The sequence below is a fragment of the Panthera uncia genome (genome assembly GCF_023721935.1).
Source record: "Panthera uncia isolate 11264 chromosome B2 unlocalized genomic scaffold, Puncia_PCG_1.0 HiC_scaffold_24, whole genome shotgun sequence".
NCBI lineage: Eukaryota > Metazoa > Chordata > Mammalia > Carnivora > Felidae > Panthera > Panthera uncia.
The window spans coordinates 45,498,887-45,522,878 of NW_026057580.1; the positions used below are offsets into that span (position 1 = coordinate 45,498,887).

Here is a 23,992-nt window from a genome sequence, read left to right on the forward strand (position 1 = left end):
GGGAGAGGGAGAGAGGGAGAGGGAGAGGGAGAGAGGGAGAGGGAGAGATTCTCAAGCAAGCTCTATGCTTAGCGCAGAGCTGGACATGAGGCTTGATCCCACAACCCTGGATCATGACCTGAGCTGAAATCAAGAGCCAGATGCATAACCAATGGAGCCATCCAGGCACCCCATGGACAAAACATTTTTTTAAATTATGATGGAAAGTATAAATCCATAAGGGTGCCTGGGTGGCTCAGTCAGCTGAGCGTCCGACTTCAGCTCAGGTCATGATCTCGAGGTCTGTGAGTTCAAGCCCCACGTTGGGCTCTGCGCTGACAGCTCAGAGCCCGGAGTCTGCTTTGGATTCTGTGTCTCCCTCTCTCTCTGCCCCTCCCCCACTCATGCTGTGTCTCTCTCTCTCTCCATCAAAAATAAACGCTAAAAAAAAAATTAAAAAAAAAAAGTATAAATCCATAGATCAATGATGCTCAACCACCTCGAAAGAGGATAAATACAAGAACAGCACACCAAGATACATTATCAAACTGCTTCAAAACCAGGCTAAAGAGAAAATCTTGAAAAAAAAAAAAAAAAAAGACCCAATATACATTCATCATAATAGGAATCATCATTGATTTCTCATGAGAACTAATACCATAAGACAAAATGAAATTGCTAAAGTGATCAAAGAAAACAAAACTCTAGAAGTTTTTCCTAGTAGACCCAGGTTCTTCATGCTGAAAAAAATTACTACATAGAAACTCAAAATACTAGGTAGTTACCACAGCTGACTCTTGAACATGGGTTTGAATACAACTGGCTCCACTTACATGAGGATATTTTTCCAGTACAGTACAGTACTGTAAATGTATTTTCTCTTCCTTACAACTTTCTTAATAACATTTTCTTTCCTCCAGCTAACTTTAAAAATACAGTATATAATACACATAGCATACAAAATATATGTTAATCAACTGTTGTGGTTCTCATTAAGGCTTCCCATCAACAGGAAGCTAACAGTAAAGTTTCTAGGGAGCCAAAAGTTACACACAGATTTCTGACTGTGCAGGGGGGTCAGCATCCCTAACCCCTATGTTGTGCAAGGTTCAACTGTATTTGAAAGTTACTAAGATAATCAATCTTAAAAGTTCTTATCTCAAGAAAAAAAATGTTTTGCGCTAGTGATAGATATTAACTAGACTTGCTATGGTGATCATTTCACAATGTATCAAATAATTATGTTGTATGTCTGAAAATAATATCTTACATATCAATTATACTTCAATTTAAAAATTAATTTTTAAAAATCCATTTCAAATAAGAAATTTAAAATCCTCAAATCTATGCAAAAGAATACAAAAAACTAGGAATGATAACTAAGTGGATAAATGTTTTTACATGTATATAAATTTTTTATCTTCCTGAAAAATTTTTTAAATAGACAGTTACAAATAATAATAATAATAATAATAATAATGTATCATGGAGTTTTAACATATAGAAGAAAAATATATGACAAAAATACAAAAAAGGTTGGGAGGGAGTTTACTGTTTTTAAGACTCACATACAGTTGTATAATGTTATTTGAATGTACTTTCTTTAACAAGATAAAGATGCACACTGTGAATCATAGAAAAACTAAGAAGAAAATGGGCACCTAGGTGGCTCAGTCGGTTGAATGTCCGACTCTCAGTTTCGGCTCAGGTCATGATCTCATGGTTTCGTGAGTTTGAGCCCTGTGTCGGGCTCTGAGCTGACAGCGTGGAACCTGCTTGAGATTCCGTCTCCCTCTCTCTCTACCCCTCCCTGCTCACGCTGTCTCTCTCAAAATAAATTAATAATACTTTAAAAAATTTAAAAGAAAAACTAAAAAAAAAAAAAAAATACAGCAAAGAAGTGTAACTAACAAGCCAAAACAAGGGATAAAATGGAATGCTATCAGTACTCAATCCAATAGGCTACAGGACAAAAGCAACAAAACAAACAAATGGCAGAACAATAAACAACCATACCAATGAATTTACTTTTATAAAGGGTAGAAACATGTCAATCAGAAGTCAGAAACTGTCAGATTATTAGATAGAAAAGTAAAATCCAGCTATATACAATCTATGAGAAAATCATTTTAAATATAAATACAAAGACAAAGACACATTAAAAGTCATAGGACAAAAAGAAATACCTGAAGAGCCACGCTTTAGAGATACTCGTCCTGGCTCCACAGATTCCCATGGTCCTTTTTCTATCTTCCTAATTGGTCCACCACCCACTCCCAACAAATGAGGCAATAGTGCACTTTCAACAATTTCTTAGTAGCTCAGATTGTAACATAGGCAGTTCACTCTACCCATTCAAAGCTCTTTCCAAGATACCATTTTCCTTTTAATTATTTTTCTATCAATGTCTTTATTAAAAGTTATACTACCTTTACAAATATTGTAAATTTTAAAACCAATAAAATTACCTGCTAGTTCTTCATGTTTCGATTCATTCTCATGTTTACCTTCAGTTAGTTCTATATTAGCTTGACTACTAAAAAAAAAAAAATTACCTAATTTAGTATTACATGTTAATAATAGGTTCCCATGCAATCTTTCATGTATATTTTTTAAAAATCCCTAACATATATTTTCTTCTCAAGTACTCTTATTCTATCAAAAACTAAAAATTTAGGAGCTATAAAGAAAATGTTTTGAAAAGAAAGAATCCTCAAAGCCTAAAACTGTTGCTATCAATTAACACAAAGAGAAAAAATGCCATATTTTTTAACTTTATACACGAATACACACAATTTTACACATAAATGTGTGCCTTTACATGTCTCAGGGCTCAGATATCCTTTATAAACTAAAGATTAGAAACTGACCACGGGGGTGCCTGGGTGGCTCAGTTGGTTAAGCATCCGACTTCGGCTCAGATCATGATCTCGCGGTTTGGGGGTTTGAGCCCTGTGTTGGGCTCCGTGCTGACAGCTCAAAGTCTGGAGCCTACTTCGGATTCTGTGTCTCCCTCTCTCTCTGTCCCTTTCCCACTCACACTCTGTCTGTCTGTCTCTCTCTCAAAAATAAGTGAACATTTAACAAAAGAAAAAAAAAAGAAACTGACTATAAGTTATGAGAACCAGTGAAGTCTACATAGAGGCCGGAAAAGAATGCCAGGTTCAGCATTTACGTGTTAACAAGCAATTTAATCATGAAATGGAGGCTGAATACGAGGCCTAAACCTATAAAATCTCAGCAAGGTGACAAAGGAACTTGAGCAAGTTTTAAATAAATTGAGTATACTTTTAGTTCATATACTGTCTTCTTTCAAAGCAAGGACTCCCTTCTACTTTTTTCAGTCCATGAACCCTCTCTTTAGTGAGATCAACAAATCCAAGAAGCTATAAAACTGTAGTAATAACAATAACAGCAGCAAACACTATTATGTACTCAATGCTATTTAGCACACTAACTGGCCTATTCTAGAACAGAAATATCAGTAGTTAGGAATAATGTTAAGAAATAAAACAAGCTAAGAAATATTGCAAAGGTGCAAAAACCTGTAGCCAATGATCCTGTGTATGCTTAATCTGTGTTGTCACTGTTGGGAGAGGCAATCAGCACGGGCCCTGAGTGTCCTTGCATGTTCTTGTGGGGTACACCAAGAAAGGAAGGCACAAACCCCTCATTCCTAGGTCATTTCCCAGGATTGTGTGTGCATCAAACAACCTTGAGAGATGAGGCAGTATCTCCTCCCATAAAAGGAGCAGGCTTGTTTCCTCTTACTATAAAAGCAATAGATTCCCCAATCTCAGTGATCTTTTCCTGTAAAGCAACCCACCATCCGTGCAGAGAGCCATTATGGACTCTCCATGTTGCCTCTGCAGGCCATGTGGAGCATGGGGGAACTGAGGCAAATAAATGTGAGATGTAGACTGGACTTTTGTTGTGAGAAATAAAGTCCTTTGCTTCTGACCCAGGAAACCGTGTCTATACTCAGCATCCATAAAACTGACCAGCTAATTTGTTAGTTTATAAGTAGGGTAAAAATCTCAAACTCTATACAGTTCGTGACAGTCACTATACTGCTTTACCCCTGGTCTGTGAGAAACTAAGCATCATAAGACTAGGTACTCCAATAACCAAAGGTTATGATTCTCCTCAGTCTTAATTATAGTTGGTGTTCTTAAAACCTTGAAGATGTGATATGACTTCCATTTATAATTTTAAAAGGTCAAAGGTCGGCTCTATTTACAGATGACCAGCTCAGTCAGCTAGCAGGATTTCCAGGATAAATGAAGTTTCCTGATAATCATCAGGGCCAAGCACACACAAAGGTAGGACAGAAACAAAACCTATCTTTTACTCCCTGGTTCCTCCTTTCTTTTCTGTCCCTATTTTCTCTGAGTTTATAACAGCTACCTGAACTTTCTTATTTACCTTATCTGTGGAAAATTGCTTAATAAATTACTTTTGTGGGGCACCTGGGTGACTCAGTCTGTTAAGCATCCGACTCTTGATCTCAGCTCAGGTCATGATTCCACAGTTCGTGAGTTCAAGTCCCGCATCAGGCTCCACACTGACACTGTGGAGCCTGCTTGGGATCTGCTCTCTCCCTCTCTCTCTGCCCCTCTCCTGCTTATGTGCATGCGCTCTCTTTCTCTCTCTCTCAAAATAAATAAACTTAAAAAAAAATAAATAAATTACTTTCCTAGTAAGGTCTTTTTGCAGTGTGCCATTAGTCTCAGTAGCATCTCAGGCATGACATTTCACATAGCTGGATGCTGAGTAGGCTCTCAAACACAAATTAACATATTCCATTCATATATAAGAGAAACCATGACCAAAAAAAATGAACAGAGAAAAAAGAGATAAAATAAGATTTAACATGTACCTGTTATAATGTTTATCCATTTAAGTCCATGCATATACCAGCCTTCCAAAAATATGGAAAAACATAAAAATCATTTAATGATAGTTGATATTGTATATATATTACCTATGTAAAGCTTTAAATTGTGTGGAGTCATTAGAATCCAATTCCTTATTTAATCTTGAATAATCAATGGAAGATGTTAAGCCTTCCTCAAGCCTGGCAAAAAATTGCTCCTTTTCCTCTTGTTCCTCTAGTGTGTCCAATCCCAATCCAAGAACACTATGATTGAGTTCAGAAACTATGATCTCTAAATGGAAAAGAATGAATATATTTTTATTAACATGCAGAATTTTGACAAAATTAATTTTAATGGTGCATTTATTGATGTCCTTAATAAAACTTTAAAAATTTTAAAAATACTTTATCTCTTACCCACCAAATACAGATTTATATTCATAATCAATATGTAACATTGTAAGGTTTCTCTCGAGATATAATTCTAAACCTTCCAGGAAGGTATTAAGTATGTCTACACACTTCAGTAAAGAAGGCTAGAAGATACAATTTAATTTTTATAAAAATTTTAATTATAAGCATAGTAATTAACCTGTCAATTTGTATCCCTCATATTTCTTACCATTTGTTTCTAAGCTGTCAATACTTAAGATAGAGGTTCCACTGCTCTGAAGAAACTGAATCCTTTCAGGACACTCCTCTTCTATTTCCATAATAGGCTGAGAAGTCTTCTTAGCTTTCACAAAGCTTACATTTGTTCCAAGCTGTCCTAGGGGTGGGATTTAAGATACAGTTGGATATTTATGTTCACAAAACTGTTCTGACCACAATGTATTACCCAGTGATATTGTTACACTAACTTTTTTTTCTGTTATACTAATATTGTGGATAGTAGCTACAAAATAAATCTGGTCCATTTGATAAAAATCCAACACCATTTAATAAAAATCCATCAAACATAAAATTCAAAGAAAAATTACAGTACTATTTATTTGCAGTGTATCTTATGAAATAATTTCAAAAGTTTATACATAATGAAACAAAACTTTAAAAATTACTTGAAAGCACAACTATTTAATACAGTATACCATGCCACTGTAAGGATATCTTCTGCCTTATGTGAAGGAAGAGTAAGAAACAACTAGGTGAACGAGAAAGGGGAGACCATTCTGAGTAGGAAGAAGGAAAGGTACAAAGAAAGGGTCAGCAACAGGAGGGGCAGGCCACACTGGAAGACACAAAAAGGTCAGTAAGGTTGGATCTAGATTGTGAAGGTGAGTCCAGGTGGAAATAAGCCCAGAGCAGGATCGATGGGTCAGACAGACCAGGCTGGTACTCATAGCCCAAAGTAGGGTTTTGCTCTTTATTCCAAAAACATTAGAAAACACTGAAAAAGTTATGCAATATCAACATTTATCATAATAGCATACATTTGTTGTAAAAAAACCCTGAAATATGGAAAAGTTAAATAATTACATTGTGTGGTATAAATATTAAGATTAGAATACCACTTTTGCTTAGAAGGAAGTCTTAATAAGTCACAAATTCTGCCTTCAGTATCTTAATTAGCGTCCTCTTGGAAAGGATTCAGCATCTATTTCTCATGGCTCTGTGTAAATAATGGTTTTATACATCAAATAATAACTTCTACAGTTGCAGAGTATCAAAAGACATATCTATAGACACTTCCAATGAAAAAGCGCATGCCACGGGTTGGGGTGCTGTTGTGGTGTCTGCAGAGTCTCACCCTGGCTCTGAAGCTGGACTCAGGGATATGACCAGACTAACTGAGCTTACAAGAAACTAATAACCAAAACCAAGATCCATTCGATCATTCATAGTGAAGAGTATAACCGGTAGAAGGATTAGACTGTTTCATCCTCTAGGCAGAACATTTATCTTTATGGCAGTTAAAAGAAAAATTCTAAGGTTGAAGTAGCTTAATGTTGATGTTTACTGATGCCTATCCAAATTTGGTAATGCATTCCTCTCCTCCTGAGGCTGTTTACCTCCCTGCTGTGATGCTTCTACACTCTTGGTGGCAGGACTCATACCCTGTCTGTATACTAGTGTCTGGTATGCATAATATACCATGAACTCGATAAATGTTTGTGATTGAACCAGGGACCAGGTTATGTAGAAAAACCTGGTAGAAAAACCCTCTACTCTGTGTTCAAATGGATATTGTCAAAGTTTGCTTAAGTATCCTTATTTGCATCTTTTACTAATCAAATCCACTTCTGATTGATAAATTCTTTTTTAAAAATTAATAATTTTGCCAGGTTACATTCCAGTGTTGGTCCAGGACCTATTCTTTTCCTTTAGGATGAGTATGCACATTCTATCTCTAATTCATTACTTTCTAGAAAAGAGACTTTAATGCTAATTAAGTCTCAAATCTTCGAAAACAATTCCAATAGTACTTCATCATATAATAAATATCCTTTCCAAGCACCAATGCGGGGAAAATTCTAAAAAAGAATTCTTTGCATGCAAACTTTAGCATTGTTACATGGTTGGGGACTTCTGAAAAAATGCACTGTATTTTTCAGTAAGGCAATTCCTTATTTACAATTTTAAGAACAGAGAAATGACTATCAAATTCACTCTAACATTCATTTATCAAACACATTTATTACTTACTGTTGAGGGTCAGGGGATACAAACAAAAAGAAGTGTTTCCTGCCTTCACAAAGCTCACAACCTCAGGAGTAGCCCTATGGGTTATAACTATCAACACAATGTGTAAGTGCTGTTGCTATGTTTTGAAATCAAAACGAAGGAGAAAATAATTATGTTGAAAAGGGATCTAGAAGAGTTAGGAAAGGATTGGAAGGAGGTAATGTCAAGCTTTACCGGACAAGAAGGATGAGAGCAAAGGCAGCCTTGTGGTGAGCAAGCATGAGCTAATGCACAGAGGCATAGTCAATGATGTTTCCAGGAGATAGGGAGTAAGTATAGCTGGAGCACAGAAAGCTAGAAAGGAGGGTCCTAGTCAGATGATACCGAGCCTTAGCTGTCACATTAAGGAATCTGGGCTTAATTGTATGGGGAAAAAACAAAAGCTACAGGGCAAATTTTCCTCCAGGGATACAGAAATCCTGTAAGTTTACAAAATGGTGCTTAAAGATCCACAAATAGTTTGAACATAGGTTAATAGACGTGGTCTGGGGTTCCTTATGGATAATGGTAGTTTCCTATATAGCATGTATACCAAAGCACAGGTGCCAGAGAGTAGTTTTCCATTTGTAAAGATGTGACTAGGACTAGTTCTGGGAAAGCTATACATGTATGTCAGATAGGATCAACAATGAGTTCTTTACCAAGGCAATAAATTACTTTCTTGCTATTGTTATTAACAGACTGTGATACCAAAATCTATAGATTTCTTAAAATCTACCCAGTGCAAAGACATCAATACACTGTCAGAACATTTTATTAAATCACCTCAAATCAATCGGCCATGAAACATGACAATACAGAAATATGCCTGTGTTATTTATCATCTTAATTTGAGTGAATATAAATTATCCCAATATAACAATATAACCTGATAATGCAGAACCATCATAGATTCTCAACTGCGTAATACATAATAAAATGAAGTAATATGTAATTCAAACTTTAAAAAGTCACAATACTAGTATTATTTTCTTTAAATACCTATAGTACAACAACAAAATCCCAGAATTAAAAGTCTTGACTGACCCCTTGTGGTCAAATAATTTGAAATAAAAAACCCAGCAATATTTACCACCATCTTCAAAATCATCTTCAGTTATCCACCATGGCAATGCATCTTTCTTCTTCACTTCTCTTTCAGGTTGTCTAGGTGTTTTGTTTGAATTCTCAAAAGAATCATCTGAAAGCTAAATCGGATATAAGCCACTGATTTTAAAGAATCCCAGATTCATCATTAAAAATGTTTCTCTTCCGTCAGGCTCTGGGCTGATGGCTCAGAGCCTGGAGCCTGCTTCCGATTCTGTGTCCCCCTCTCTCTCTGCCCCTCCCCCATTCATGCTCTGTCTCTCTCTGTCTCAAAAATAAACATTAAAAAAAATAAAAAAAAATACTTAAAAATGTTTCTCTTCATTGTACATAAACAATTTTCTCAGCAATAATGTATACATTCTTATTTTCAGATATGTGGCTAAAATAACTTAAAAATCAAATATACAACTCTGAACATCAATTTCATATCCAGAGTTAAACAAGTAAACTAACCAGAAAAAACCAATGATAACAACAAAGAAATAAAACTTATCAAGAAACTTGATCAGAAAGAAAAAGAGAAGGATACAATCCCCTTCTAGACATCCTCTAGGGTCTAAGAATAAATAATGATTGAGCAAAAGTACCTGGCATCACTCTAGAAGAACACAGAATTCTAAGACCAGAAGAACTGAGTTTCAGGTGTTTACCAGAGAAATCAACATTTTGTCACAATGATTAATAAACTTTAATCAACTTTCACTGTCCTTTTCTACTCTTCAAGTCCAAATTTTACTACAATCCTAAATCCCCTACTCTAACCCTAATCGACCCACCACCTCCACCACCTGGTCAGTAACCTGCCCTCTTTCTTCACAGAGAAAATAAAGACCTTCACTCAAAAACCACCCTCCTTTCCCTCACTCCACCATCACACTCACCTGTTAGACACTGCTTTCCTCTTTCAGAAAAGAAATTCTTTCCTCTATTCCTGGGAGAACCTGCAGAGGGGTCACTTCCTGCCTTTCTAGGTCCTTACTTCCTTGGTCATCTCATGTTATCTCTGTCTCTGCATCCCCTCCTCTCTCTCCACTCCCTCCTTCCCTCAGGTTATAAACCTGCCCACCTCTGCCTCGCCAGGGCCTAGCACAGCACCTCGCACAACTGTGGAATGAAAGAATGAACATTCAAGTCTACTCCACTTTTCTTAAAAAGGCAAAGCAAAACAAAACAAACAAGATTAAGATCCTTATTCCTACCTCCTCTTTATCACTTTTCCTTTACATACTAGCATCGTGAGTTCACTGCTCAACCCTTTAGAATCTGGTTCCCATCCAAAACAGCTCTCCTCCAAGTTCCAAAGGCCTCCTAAATGTCACAAATAAAGGACCACTGCTAGTCATCTTTCTTGATCACATCATGGAACTTGATACCGGTGACCAACTCTTCTCAAATGTCTCTACCTTTGATTTCACAGCATCACTTCCTCCAAGTTATACTTCAGCTCTGTGACCTCTCCCACCTGTCTATTTTAATAGGTCTTGGCTCTTTTGCCCATTTCTTCACAAGACTTCCCCAGGACTCTGTTCTTGGTCCTTTATCTTCATCCTACACAACTTTCCTGGAGAAGAAACCAATGTTTATTCCATACCTGCTCTATATCAGGACCTATCCCCAGGTTTCTCAATGTTTAAGCAATCCAATCAAGATTTACAGAAGGGGAAACAAGCTCAGAGAGATTAAGCAACTTGCTCCAGTTGTTACTGTTAGTAAGTGTTACACACCTGGGATTTAAACGGAGGTCTGATAACACCTGTCCACTTTCCAGTACACTATGTAATCCCCCAACTGGCACCAGAGTGCCCTTTCACTCTAGTAAGTGCCAGGTTACTTCCAAGATGACAACACACAAATTTCCACCTGCCAACCAAACAATTCTATCTCAATGACTTATAATAGTGTCAACTTTAAAGTGTTCCAAAAGAACTCACGGTCTTCCCTGACAACCTGACAATCAGGCAGGAAGCAGGAAAAGGGAAGGAAAAGGAGTCTATCTGAATTTTAGTTTTATCACTTTCTACTCGGTCTCTACACTTGGTCATCACCTAGAAATGTTCCATTCTCTCTCTTCCCCATATCTCGCTGTTTACCAAATTCTGACAATCTGCCACAGACTTGGTCTATTCCTCTTAAGCCCCATAGCTACCTAAGAGTATGGAAGGAGTAGAGGTTTTGGGAGCCAGACAGATCTGAGTTCAAATTTTAACTTCAAAATATACTAGCTGTTGCTTAGAAAAAATTATCCTCTCTTTTCAGTTTATTCATGTGTTGAAAACCACTGACCTTGCAGGCTTGTGACAAAGCTCAGAAAACGAAATGGAGAGCGCTCACCCTACTGTCTAATATATACTAGGTATTCTCACTTTTGATAATCTTCCACAATGCTTTTCAGGTTACTACCATTAAAAACAAAACAATACACAAAAGCAAGTCCCCAGAGAGTAACTGTGCTGGTGAGCATATGAAGTTGGAAACCTAATATACTAAAACATGGCTGGTGGGAACATAAAGTGGCACAGCTAGTTTAGAAAATAGTCTGGCCATTCCTCAAAAGGTTCAACACAGAGTTACCATATGACCCACCATTTCCACTATTAGGTATACACACAACAGTAATGAAAACACACACCCACACAAAAACTTGTACATGATTGTTCATAGCAATATTATTTATAAATGCCAAAAAGTGGAAAGAACTCAAATGTTCATCAACTGATATGTGGATAAACCCAAAAAATGGAAATGCCATTGAGCTATAAAAACGAATGAAGTACTGAAAGATGTACAACATGAATGAACCTTTAAAACATTATGTTGAGTGGAAAAAGCCAGTCACAAAAGACCACATACTGAATGATTCCATTTCTGTGAAACGTCTAACATAAGCATATCTTCAGAGACAGAAAGTAGATAGTGGTGCGCAAGGCTGGAGAAGGGGTAACTGCTAACAGGTACAGGGTTTCTTTTGAGGATAAAAATGTTCTAAAAGTGATTGTGGTGATGGCTGCATAGCTGCGAATAGGCTAAAAACCACTGAATTGTACACTTTAAATGGGTGAATTGTATGGTATATGACAACTCAATAAATCTGTAAAAAGAAAAAAAAAAAAAGCTGGTCCTACCAATCTCCTTATAAAGATATGTAAGCCATATCATTGAACAATCTACTGAACAATTTAGCAAAATGACTAAAGAAGTTACCATGACTCTAAAATCATGGTTTTTATTATTAAAAAATGAGACATTAAAAAATGACCCAAATCTCTAACATGAGATAAAAGCTTTTATGGGTTGAGATTGAATATGAGAGAAAGATATGGAGGGAGAGTGTTGAAGGGATGGCAAATAAAGGGCAAAAGGAAAAAAAACTGGTCTACACTGCTTTTATCTTTTATAGTGAAAACACTTTCTATAAGCTTAATTTTCAAAATGTGCCCGTATTTGAAAATAAAAAATCAGTTTCCAAATGAGAAGTGAGATTCTTACCCTGAGTATCTATTACATTCAGATAATTCTTAAATGCGGTTTTTAAACCTTACAACAATCCTACAAGGTAGGCATTATTTTTCCTGTTAATTAAACTGAGGTTTTCTACTACATCGTATATCAAACTCCCTTTATGAACAAGAATGTTAGTATAATCATTTAAAATGTGACTCTCCTGGGGGCACCTGGGTGGCTCAGTTGGTTGAGCGTCCAACTTCAGCTCTTGTGATGATGTCATGGCTCATGAGTTCAATCCCAACATCAGGCTCTGTGCTGACAGCTCAGAGCCTGGAGCCTGCTTCAGAATCTGTGTCTCCCTGTCTCTCTCTGCCCCTCTCTGCTCACTCTGTCTCTTGCTCTCTCTCTCTCAACAATAAATAAATGTTAATTCTTTTTTAATTCTATATAAAAAACAATTTAATGTTTATTTATTTTTGAGACAGGGCGAGACAGAGCACAAGCTCTGTATTCACTGTAGCATAAGTGAATAAGGGAGAAGAGGGGTATAAAGCGAGTGAGGAGGACATGAGCAAAATCATCCAGGGCTCTGTAAACCATGGGAAGGAGTTTGGATTTTATTCCATTTGTGATGGGAAGCCAATAAAGTGTTTTACAAAGAGGAGGAACAGTCTGATTTACGTAAAAGACGGTACTGGCTGCAATGTGGTGAAGGAATGCTGGGACAGTACGTAGGAACTGTTGCAGTACCTCAGGTGAGAATATGTCACCATGGATTGGGATGATGGCAGATGAAAGGAGAGAGAACGAGGAAGATGACAGATATATTCTGGAGGAAGAGTTGACAGAGTGTGGTGACAGACTTGTGAAGCTGAATGCAGGACACCTCATTTAGAACACAATGGGGAAGTCAGCAGGGGGAGCTCTCACACTCCATCAATTTGTCATCAATTGCAGACTCCAACAAAGAAGTGTATCTTGCATTTTCTAACAGAACAAAGCCTACTCTACTACCCCAGTGGGAGGAAGGAAGGTTTTTCTTCATGCCCAGCAACAGCCCTGCCAATGAGAAGCCATCACCATCCTCAACTCCTGTTTTCCGCCAGTGGACTTTCGTTCAAAGCAGCCCCTCCCAACTTCCTCCTTTTCTCTAGAAAATAACGTCCCTCTCCTTTGATCTCAGGTCTTGCTTATGGGTTTGCCATCATTTGCATGTCCCAAATTGCAGTTCCTTTGCCATTCCCAAATAAATGATAAAATAACGGGCTGTTTTAACCTTGAGGTCAACATTACTTGGTGATCAGAAGTGGGATCCAGAGAAGACTCTCAACAACTACGAGGCTGGTGAGCAAACAGGTGCCTGTACCCACTGAGCCAAATGAGCTCATTCTTTTCTCCCCGACCCTGGAGTCTGAGAGTATGTGTCTCCTGGTTCCAAGCTCTGCTCACTTTGCATTTTGAGTTCTCTGACTTTATTTAGGATCTATTTAAAAGCTTTATTCTTTCTTTTTTATGAAGGCTTTGTCCTATCTGGTGAGTACTCATGTTTTTCTGAACTTCTGGTATTGACTAATGGGATCATAATCCCCTAAACTCTCTCAGGACAGCCCTCCTCCTCCTGGGATCCTGGCTGGCTTTATATTTAAAAACTATGATCCTCCTGCATGCACAATGCTAACAAAATAGACCAACTTAACTAAATTTAGAACTTCAATGACTGTCATGGGGGAACTTTTGATCTCCTCCAACTTAATTTTCTCAAAACCAAATTAGAAGACCATAGCTCTAAAATTAAACAAACTGCATGGAATGCCTGTTTTAATTAGTACCCAAAGACTTCCATACATATTGACTCTAAAATTACCCCTTTGCAAAATACCATTTCTAAATTAACTGAGGCTACAAAACAATTGAGAGAATTCAAAAGGGCTTTTGAGTGCTCTTTCCCTTCCCTGGATTCTTCATCTCCAGACACACAGCAGTCATCCTGTGCTCTGGCCACTCCTCTGGGGCCATCTTCCTACTTCCCTGCAGCAGCATCCCAGCCCCTCCATACCCTTTCCCTTCCTCATTCTACTCTTCTCTCTGGATTTCCCTTTTCCTCCTTATCTCTCCCTGCTCTCTTCCTCTGAACCTAGCAGAACCTCCTCCTTTAAAGTTAAGCCCCCTGAGGATCCAACTGCTAAACTCCTGGTTTCTTATGTTCTCTGGACTAAAGCTGAACTACAAGCTAGAGTCGAAGACTCTGCCAAAGTTACTGAGGATCCTCAGAGATTTGCTGAGTAATTTACCATACATATTCAAACTTATCAACTTAGTTTCTCAGATTTATATCAATTAGTTCACACGCTTGTTGGTGAGGGCCAGGCCTAACATTGGATGAAACTGGCCTGATAGAAAAATCCTGAAAGAGATTTAGAAAAACAGATCTCTGACTTTTGGCAGGACACTCACTAGAGGTCTTCACAGAAAAATTGCAAAAGCTTTTCCTAAACTTGTTAATTGGAACATCATTCAGGCTTGTGCACAAAAATTCGATAAACCTGTTATTATTACAAATGACTTCAGGTTATTTTTAATGAAAACTTCGGTCTTCCTGTAGATGTTGAGTCCCCTCAGGTAGCCTTTAATTCTATGTTCATTAACCGGCTAAATCGGATCTTTCCCTTCCAGTTAAAATGACCAGAATGGAATGGGAAACTACATCTGCCCTAGATTTGGTTAATATAGCAGTTCACCCGCATTCTAGATGATTCGACTAAAAGACCACTAAAATCCTTAATTTTCATCTCCAACAAATGTAGGCCCCTAAACAAAACCAAAACCCTCCTGATGCCTGCCATTATTTTAAAAAACCAGGACACGGGAAAAAAGGCTGCTACAAACTCAAGTGCTCCAGATGCTGTCAGCCCTCTAACCAATCTTTCCAATGTTCTCCTAATCCCCAAACACTGGGCTCTGAGGAACAAAAGGGGCTTGTCCCAATTCTCTGTCTCAACTGGCTCAAAGAAACAACCCTCCAGACTGGGAATGAATTTCTATCTGTACTCACTGCCACTGGAGCTACACTCCTGGTGCTCAACCCACCACTATAAAGCAGCCTGTGCCGCAGAGGAACAAAACCATTCAAACGGTGAGGTTCCTACCTCTAATAAATCTATTCCCTCTGGTTTAGGTCCTTTAAGAGGTACCCACCCTTTTTTCCTTAATTCTCTCATCCAATTCACTTACTGGGCTGAGATTTCTTAGAAAAGTATCTTGCTGGAATTCCTTTTTCCAAAAAGGGGTAAGCAATTCTAGAATTTGATAGAAGCAACCAAGATTGCCAAGTTGGTGAATCAACTGACCTTTCAACATCTTTTACTTGCTTCACTTCTGACAGCACTGGAACTAATTCTAAGGGCACTAACCATTGTCCCAATTGGATCAGTTACCACCCTTCTTATGGGTAAAATCCTCAAAGCACCTCGTACTAAGACTCAAATAGACCCCACAAAAGATCTCCCCCAAATTAATCAATACCCTATAAAGAAAGAAGCCCTTCAAGGCATCAAGCCCAAAATAGAAGATTATAAGGCCCCGGGACTCATCACCTGCACTAGTCCTTGTAACACCCCTATTTTACCTGTAAGAAAACCCAGTGGCTGAGGGTGGAGGTTTGTCCAGGACCTCCCAGCAATAAATATTATCCCTTAGCACCTTGCTGTTCCTAACCCAATATGCTACTAGCATCTAGTCCTACTGAAAGCAAATTTTTCACTGTAATTGATCTCTGTGTGCATTCTTTAGTATTCCAGTTGATAAATTAATATCTTTCTGCCTTAACTTGGGAAGGAAGACTATACATTTAGATAGTAATGCCCTGGGGTTTTATAGAAAGTCTTACTTCTTGCAAACCTTAAAAGCTGACTAAATGATATAAAATTTTCTGGAGAACCTACCTTGTTACAAAATGTAGAGGAGTTGCCTCTCTGCTCCCTTTCCCAAGCCTCTTCACAGGAGGACAGAATGTAGCTGTTAAAACTTTTAGCCTTAAAGGGACATAAAGTTTCCAAGGAAAAACTGCAGTTTGCTCAAACTCAGGTTTGATATTTAAGACACCTGATCTTGGAATAGGGGTTCATTTAGATCGAGATAGGCTTTGTGGTATCCTGAAACTTAAAACTAAGAGCCAGTTATGTGGTTTTCTCCAGCTAGGTGACTACTGTCAAAAACTGGGCTCCAAACTTCTCCTATGGTCCAACCCCTGTATATCTTACTTAAAAACAACAGATATGAATCTATTATTTGGTAAGATCAGAATTACATAGCCTTTGGGGCCTTAAAGAAAATCTTAATAAAGCCTTCTGCCCTTGGACATCCTAATTATCAGCTCCTCTTTTCCTTTTTGCATATGAGAAGGGAATACCTTTGAAGTACTCACCCCAAAATACGGAAGCTGTCATCAACCCATGGGATATTATAGCCAACAACCGGACACTGTGGCACGGGGATAACCCCCTTGCCTCAGAGCCTGCCCTTTTGGATAAGGCCACTGAAGAAATAATCATGGGAACCCCTTTAACCACCCTTGTTCCCCATGCAAAAGCCCCTCTGAATCCTTACCACACTCAACACGTTCTTTTGGCCAGCTGTTTCACCTCCTATGAAATCCTCCTCGCTGCTCCTCAGTAACTCCTCCTCACTGTAATAACCTTGACCCTGCTATTCTACTCTCTTTATCCTTCTGATAAAACCTCTCACCACCACTTGATGTGGATAGATCACCTTTTGACTATCCGTGACAATTAATAGATAACCCTAACCAATGCAGATTTTTCATGGTTTACTGATGGGTCTTATTTAAAGAATGAAAATGGTATTGCCCTGGGTATGCAATTGCAACACCTTTTGAAATCATCAAGGCAGCACCTTTACCTTTGGCTACTTCGACCCAACAGGCTGAATTATATGCTCTTACTCAGACTTGTACTTTAGCCAAGGGTAAAACTGAAAATATTTAAATTGACCATATGTCCTTCAGGCAGCCCATGACTTTGGGATATTATAGAAACAGCCAACTTTCCTTACTTCTAATGGGAATAAAATTAAAAATGGCTCTTATGTCCTAAATTTACTAGATGTCAAATTTTTGCCAACTGCCCTGGCTACTATTAAGGCTCCTGTGCATTCCAGACTTGACTCCCTGGAAGCCAAAGGAAACTACCTTGCTGATGTTTCCATTAAAGACGCTGCTCTTAAAGGAACCAATAAGCAATCCTCTGTCATGGTCCTAAGAGATGTTGCCTCAAATGATAATCTAGAAAAACTGACAAGATATATCCAAAAATTAGCCCCAGAGAGGGAAAAACTATATTGGAAATCTAGTAATTGTTGGTTTGATAAAAAGAGAGAACTCTATCTTGAGCCAAATAATAACCCAGTCCTGCCAGACACTCTAAAATCTCTTTACTAACCATTGTACAAGCATTAATTATTGCTCTCCCGATGATAGGCTTTATGAATCAATTCTGGTACAGAAATGTTAACAAGCCCACAAAAGTGCCTACTTTGCTTGTTCTACCTGTCCAAAACACAACTCTGGGAAACCCATCCACACCACCCACTGGCATTTTAAGTTGCCCAATAGACCATTCGAAGTTCAGCTCCTTTCCCATGAATATAAATGTTTTGGTCATGGTTTGTTTTCTCACTGAACTGAAGCTTTCCCTTGCAGAGAGGGTATGGCCCCTTCTGTAGCTAAAATCCTATTAGAAAAGAGTATTCCTACCTAAGGAGGCCTTCTCAAGCTTCAAAGTTATCAAGGCATTTACTTCACTGGTCAAGTTTGTCAATAGGTCTGTGCTGTTTGGCCAGTTCTAGAGTACTATCTATGCTCACAACCTTCAATCCTCTGGGCTAGTGCAATGCACTAACAGCACCATTAAGACTCAACTAGCAAAATTTGTGGAAACCCTTCAACTAACTTGGCCAAAAGCACTGTGATTGGGTCTTTCTAAATCTGCGAACCATCCCCTTTGTAACTCATTAACTCTGACCCTTTAAGACAGTCACAGAGCCCCTGATGCACCTGGCTCCTGCCTCGTCTGACCCACAGCTGATAAAAGGAGATATACTCCAATACTGTAAAGGCCTGATTCCTTCTGTTGAGAATAATCATGCTTTAGTAAAACTGTCCTCATGGCTTACTCCCGGGAGACAAAGCCTTAAGCACCACGACTCGCAACCCAGAGATTTTGTCTACTGCAAGACACATCAAAAAGTTCTCTCTTCAACCTCACTGGAGGGGCCCTATCAGGTACCGTTAACCAACTCTTGTGCCACCAACTTTCAAGAAATAGACTCCTGATTCACATGTCACATCTAAAGACAGCACTAAATCCAGGCTGGACCTGCATACCAATTGGTGACCTGCAAGTAAAGTTTCCAAGAATTAAAGCAGACATCTGATAAAGACGACCTTCCCGACATGACTGAAGCAGGCTTGCACACCTTTTCTCGCTGTTACTTCTTACTCTGTTTTCCCCTCTTCCATGGACAGATATTGCTCTTATTCACATTTTCCAATAACTGGTTGTTGGATTTGTCACCAGAAACCTCGATCGAGTCCATAGGAACAGGGATACCTTAGTTCACCCTAAAAGCAATTTCACTGGAATCCCAATTGCCACTCATGCCTAAAGTGTTGCCCAGGTCCCTTTTATAGGTTAGAATATTAAATCCACACATACTTGTTCCCTGCCTCAATTTAACCCAACCCTGGGTAGGAGAAATGAAATCCCTTGAATACATATATAAAACACACTGTAAAGGAGCCAAAGTAGGACCATTTGTAAGCTGGCTGTCATACCTATATATTTAGGAAGACTTTTAGTATGTGATAACATTGAGTCTTGGTTGAATAATGCTAATGCCTTTATACCCACAAATGGGTCCACAAATGCTAATTCTTCTGAGGGAGCCCCATGTGCAGCTCCTGGCTACTCTTCTATACATGGAGGTTTTGGTAATGGCCCTGATGCTTGAGCAATTCATCACCTTGACAGCTGAAGGATAAAAGGACAATGTGCTCTTGCTATACTCACTGTTCTGCTTTTGCTCATAACTAGCAGCTTCCCACTGGTCCACCTCACTAAACCTTCATGGCAACCTTGAATGAGAACTTCCAAGAGGCATACACAACTCCAGGTTTGCCTCCATAGAGAGAGCCTTTCTCCCTTCAGTAGAGCAAGTACTAAAAGACACAATTGGAAATCTCTCCTTAAATTAGGAGATCTGGTCAGTTCTATAAGCCAAAGCAGAAGCAGCCCAACAATGATCATTCAACTCACTGGCTAAAGTAGTTTTAGACAATCACAGAGTTCGCATTACCTACCTGCTGAGTAAGGATGCGTCTGTGTGACAGACACCACCTACTGCACATGGATAAACTACTCTGGAAAAGTAGAAACCCAATTGCACAAAATTAGGGAATAGGCACATTAACTACAACAAATTTCACATGATTCTCAAAGATCTTTTATTTAGCTGGCTACCTTCAGGCCTAGGGTCATGGTTCAGAACCAGTACACAATTTGGAATTGTCATGTTTCTTTTAGTTATGTTTTATGTAATAATTTTTAAGTTTTGCAGGTGTTGGTCGTCAAACTTTTGTAGAAACCAGGTACTCAATAACGTGATGCTAGCTCAACACTTCAAGATGATCTCCAACATGTATGACCTCAACAAGATACAGATATAGATATAGACTTTGGATGGGAAATGCCTGAGAGTTTTCCTTCCTAAGCTTGTTATTCAGATATGGTCTTAAATGGGTTCTAACTGCCACACACTTTCTCTCTGGTGGGACATGACACCCAGAAAAGGTCCTTCCTGGCACGGAGAGGCACAGATGACGTATTTCTTGGTCAGTGATGCTTTTGAGGAAAGATCTGGATCCAAAGGGGAAAATATGAAACTAAATAAAGGAAACTACATTTAAAAAGTCAGGAGGCCAGAAGGGGGAGCTCTCATGCCCTATCAACTCATCAATTTCAGACCCCAAAAGGAAGAAATGTACCTTGCATTTTCCAACAGGGGGAATAATGAATTTCTCCAGGCCTAGCAATTAGATCAGCCAACAAGAAAATACAGTGACTACTTTTTTCCTCCAATGGACTTTCATTCAAAGCATCCCCTCCCACCTTTCTCCTCGTTTTCTCTATAAAGGTAATAGTTCTTCTCCTTTGATCTCAGTACTTGCCCATAGTTTTGCCATAGCCTGCAAGGTCTGAAATGCAGTTCCTCTGCCATTAAAAAATAAACCCATTTTGCTGGTAAAATAACTTGGCTGTTTCATTTTCAAGGTGGTCAAACTGCATAGTAGAGGAGAAAGAATTGAAGGATGAGTTTCTTGTGACACAAATTTACAATACAGCTTTTAAAATGATAAATTTACCTCTTTCATGAACTTTTCAAACTCTTCATCCAGCTCTTCTTTGGAATAGTGAGCCATAATCAATAATTTTCACTTCCCAAAGTAAACATTCCAAAGTATTTACAACACTGGAAACACTAAATAACAAGAGATAAATATTCTTTGAGAAAATTCACAACACATCATAAGAACAACCAAACTTAAACCTCAGACATTTCTCTTATAATTTAGCATATATGCACAGTTATTGACCAATAACCTGGACAAACGATTCCAAATTCATGAATAAAACTGCTTTGGAAAAGCAGCTTTCACAGTTTGCTTTGTATTCAGGGTCCAAGATTACATTTTCATTGTTAACATCCAAGTGTTAAAGGGTGACCACAATATTTCCTAACTCTATGGTGTGTGTGTTACATAACATTCCTGAAACAAAGCAGGTCCTCTCAAGGAATCTTTCAAAAATTTAGTATAAACGAGCAAATTCAAAAGACCGTTTCTTTTTTGCAAAGCACAGGACAGTACGTGCTGCCTTGTCATTCAGCTAGTTATCAGCCCCTAGTAATAGTTTTGCAAGACAGACTGTTTCCAGATACAGACAAAATGCAATTCATTACGGTTCAAATCTACCTAAGATAAAGTTAATGAAGTATCCAAATTAGAACAAATTACGTTTCTTTTGGAGCGTGGGAAGGCCAACAAAACTATGCAATAGTGACTCGTGGAGCAAAGCTCTCTCTGTCCCTCTAATGAACCCAACCAACTTTCAAATCTGTCCCAGTTTCGGGGCCTCCTTGAGGCTGCTCAAATCGCAGCTTCATTTTCCAGAAGCGGTGGAGGGGGGCTCTGTGTGTAAACACCCTGGACAATATTTTGCCCAATCTGCAGAATAACACCTCCCTGACTCATTAGCATTTCTGATCAGTTGAGGATGTGTGCGGTTAAGGTCTTAGCCCCAAGATGTCGGTCGGAGGCGGATCCTCTCAAACGGGCTCCGTTCGGTGGGGCCCTGCTCCAGGAAGCGCGGGTTCCAGAGTGGCGAGAAGACAAAGACGCACTTGAAGTAGAGTGTGGGCGGAGGAGGGGAGTGACCTGGGAAACTAAAGCCCTGGGGAGGGGGTCTGAGGACAGTCTCGGTCAGAGTCAACCGAGTGGGAAACCAGTGTCTACGCCTCACCTACCTCGGTCTCTGAATTCCGCGCTTTCCCGGAAGGTCTTCGGGGGCTCAACAGTTACCAGGGTAACACACTTCTGCCGCCTGGCTCTGGAGTCACATGACCGGAGCTGGTCACGTGGCTTGTGGGCTCCACGGAATAGTGGTCAGTGTCTTTTTTGCTCTACGAGCGAAAGTAGGAATTGCTGCGGCTCAGGATAATCCGGAGGTAAGAGACGTCGTTGCCGCACCAACAGAGAATGCACAGATTTGCTGCGCTCCTTGGGAAAGTGGACTGCACAAGCAGGTCACGAGAGCCGGAACACTGGCATGCTGGGTGTTGTAGGCCCAGCCCGTGGCTTCCTGGGAAATGTAGTTTAGCTCCCCTAGTCCTGTATTTCCGCAAGTCTCGACTCTTTCTAACCTTCCCGTCCTTGTGGTTTCGGCTCTGTTTTCCAAGCGGAAGTTTTGAAAAACATAATAACAATTTATTGGATTCTTCCATGTGCAAACCGCTGAGTGGGCATTGTAAGAGAAACTCAGATCTGTGAGAAAGCATACTGTTATCAGGTTAGGGGCTCTGTTCCACCATCTAGTGGGCAAGAAATTGAAAATACACATACACGCCCCAACCCGCTACTGGTCTCCGAGCCTCTCTGTGGTGTCCCTCTGCCCCTCCCTTATTCCCACTCTATAGTGGCATCTTACAATTACTTTCTTGGATTTTAACCTCCCCCCCCCCCCCAGTTCTTGCTCTAAAACACACACACACGTACACACACAAGTTGGAATTTCAGTTGAAAGGATTGCCACAGGCAGACATAGGCTAAGGATGTCATTATCACCAGTCTAAACTTTTCATTCAGCAAGTGTTTATTGTGATACAAATGTATACATGCCAGGAGCTGTGCCCTCAGATAAAGATTTGAATAATAATATAGATTTTTTAAAGCTACTATTTATTGAACATGTAGGTTGATAGGAGATGCACGAGCATTATTTCACTTAAACGTTATACTCTCCAAGTCAATTCAATATAGCTTATATTTTTATTTCTAATATGTACTAAATGAACAAATGATCATAGTCCCTGCCCTAATAGAGTCTTTGGTCTAATGGAGCTGATAGACAAGTGATCAGACAATTGCAATTCTGTATGACAACAGCAATGATAGACATAGGGTGCAGTTAGAAGATGTTAAAGGTCTCCTCACCTCCTGGGAGGTTAGACAAGGCTTTCTAGAAGAAATGAAGTTTAAAATGAAACCTAGACCATCAGAGGGTAAGTAGAAGGTAGGAAGGGTTGGTGAAAAGAGGCAGTATTCAGTCTGAAGGAATCCATTTAAAAACATGCACAAGGTCACTATGAAGTTATTGTCCTCATTTTATAGAGGAGAAAATTGAAGCAGACAGGTTAAAAGACCTGCTCAAAGTAATAATGCCTAACCAGAATTCAAGACTTGTTTTCACAGCTTCCATTCTATCATCTTTCCAAAGGCCTTTTGCAAATACTTTCAACTGCTTTGCCTCAGAGCCCTTAGAGCATCCAAAGAAACACCTGCTCTGGAGCCATTGAATATAGCTCAAGAAAATCACCCAACAGGTTTGACTATATCCAGTTCTCCGAGACATCTCAACTTTTTGAAGTATAAACCTGAAGTTATTTTATTTTTAATGTTCACTTTTTTAAAACAGTGCTGTGTTGAATACCTCTATCCCTATCCCTTTTCTTACTGCCTTAGACAAATTTTAGATTCCATAACTTTATAGTAATTTCTAGATATTAAAACTAGCCAGCATAGTTTAAAACTGAAATCTCTTAACTAATTCATAGTTGTCTCTGTATTTGGAGAGGGTTGGAATGGATAGAGGTCATGATGCATTAAAAAAAATTTTTTTTTGTTAATGTTTATTTGTGAGAGACAGACAGACAGACAGAGTGTGAGCAGGGGAGGGGCAGAGAGAGAGGGAGACACAGAATCCAAAGCAGGCTCCAGGCTCTGAGTTGTCAGCACAGAGCCCGACACAGTGCTCTAACTCACGGACTGTGAGGTAATGACCTGAGCCAAAGTCAGACGCTTAACCGACTGAGCCACCCAGGCGCCCCAGCATGATCCACTTTTTACACAAATTTTGAAAGAAGGATTCTTAAGCTTTTCTTTTCTTTTTTCCCTTTTTTTAATATATAATTTATTGTCAAATTGGTTTCTTTTTTTTTTTAGTTTTTTTTTTTTAATATGAAATTTATTGTCAAATTGGTTTCAAGGACTGTTGGGTAAGGGGTGTGAGCTGACACTGGTGCCAGGGAGCCTAAAATGCCATTATGGTCTTCCGGTTAGAGTAGGGGCATAGG

General features: G+C 39.0%; 1 protein-coding gene across 2 annotated transcripts in view; it reads right to left on the reverse strand.

Annotated features, from left to right (window-relative positions):
• CEP162 (centrosomal protein 162) overlaps positions 1 to 21,923 on the reverse strand; it is a 100,535-nt gene extending 78,612 nt beyond the window's left edge. For both annotated transcript variants that reach the window (XM_049653964.1, XM_049653963.1), the window contains exons 1-6: positions 21,668 to 21,923; positions 20,508 to 20,623; positions 8,610 to 8,724; positions 5,478 to 5,624; positions 4,964 to 5,147; positions 2,448 to 2,515 (exon numbers count right to left, since the gene is read on the reverse strand). In XM_049653964.1, coding sequence (XP_049509921.1) covers positions 2,448 to 2,515; positions 4,964 to 5,147; positions 5,478 to 5,624; positions 8,610 to 8,724; positions 20,508 to 20,564 — 571 coding nt within the window. In that variant the 5' untranslated portion in view covers positions 20,565 to 20,623; positions 21,668 to 21,923. The remainder of the gene's footprint in view (positions 1 to 2,447; positions 2,516 to 4,963; positions 5,148 to 5,477; positions 5,625 to 8,609; positions 8,725 to 20,507; positions 20,624 to 21,667) is intronic.
• Positions 21,924 to 23,992: the final 2,069 nt, after the last annotated feature.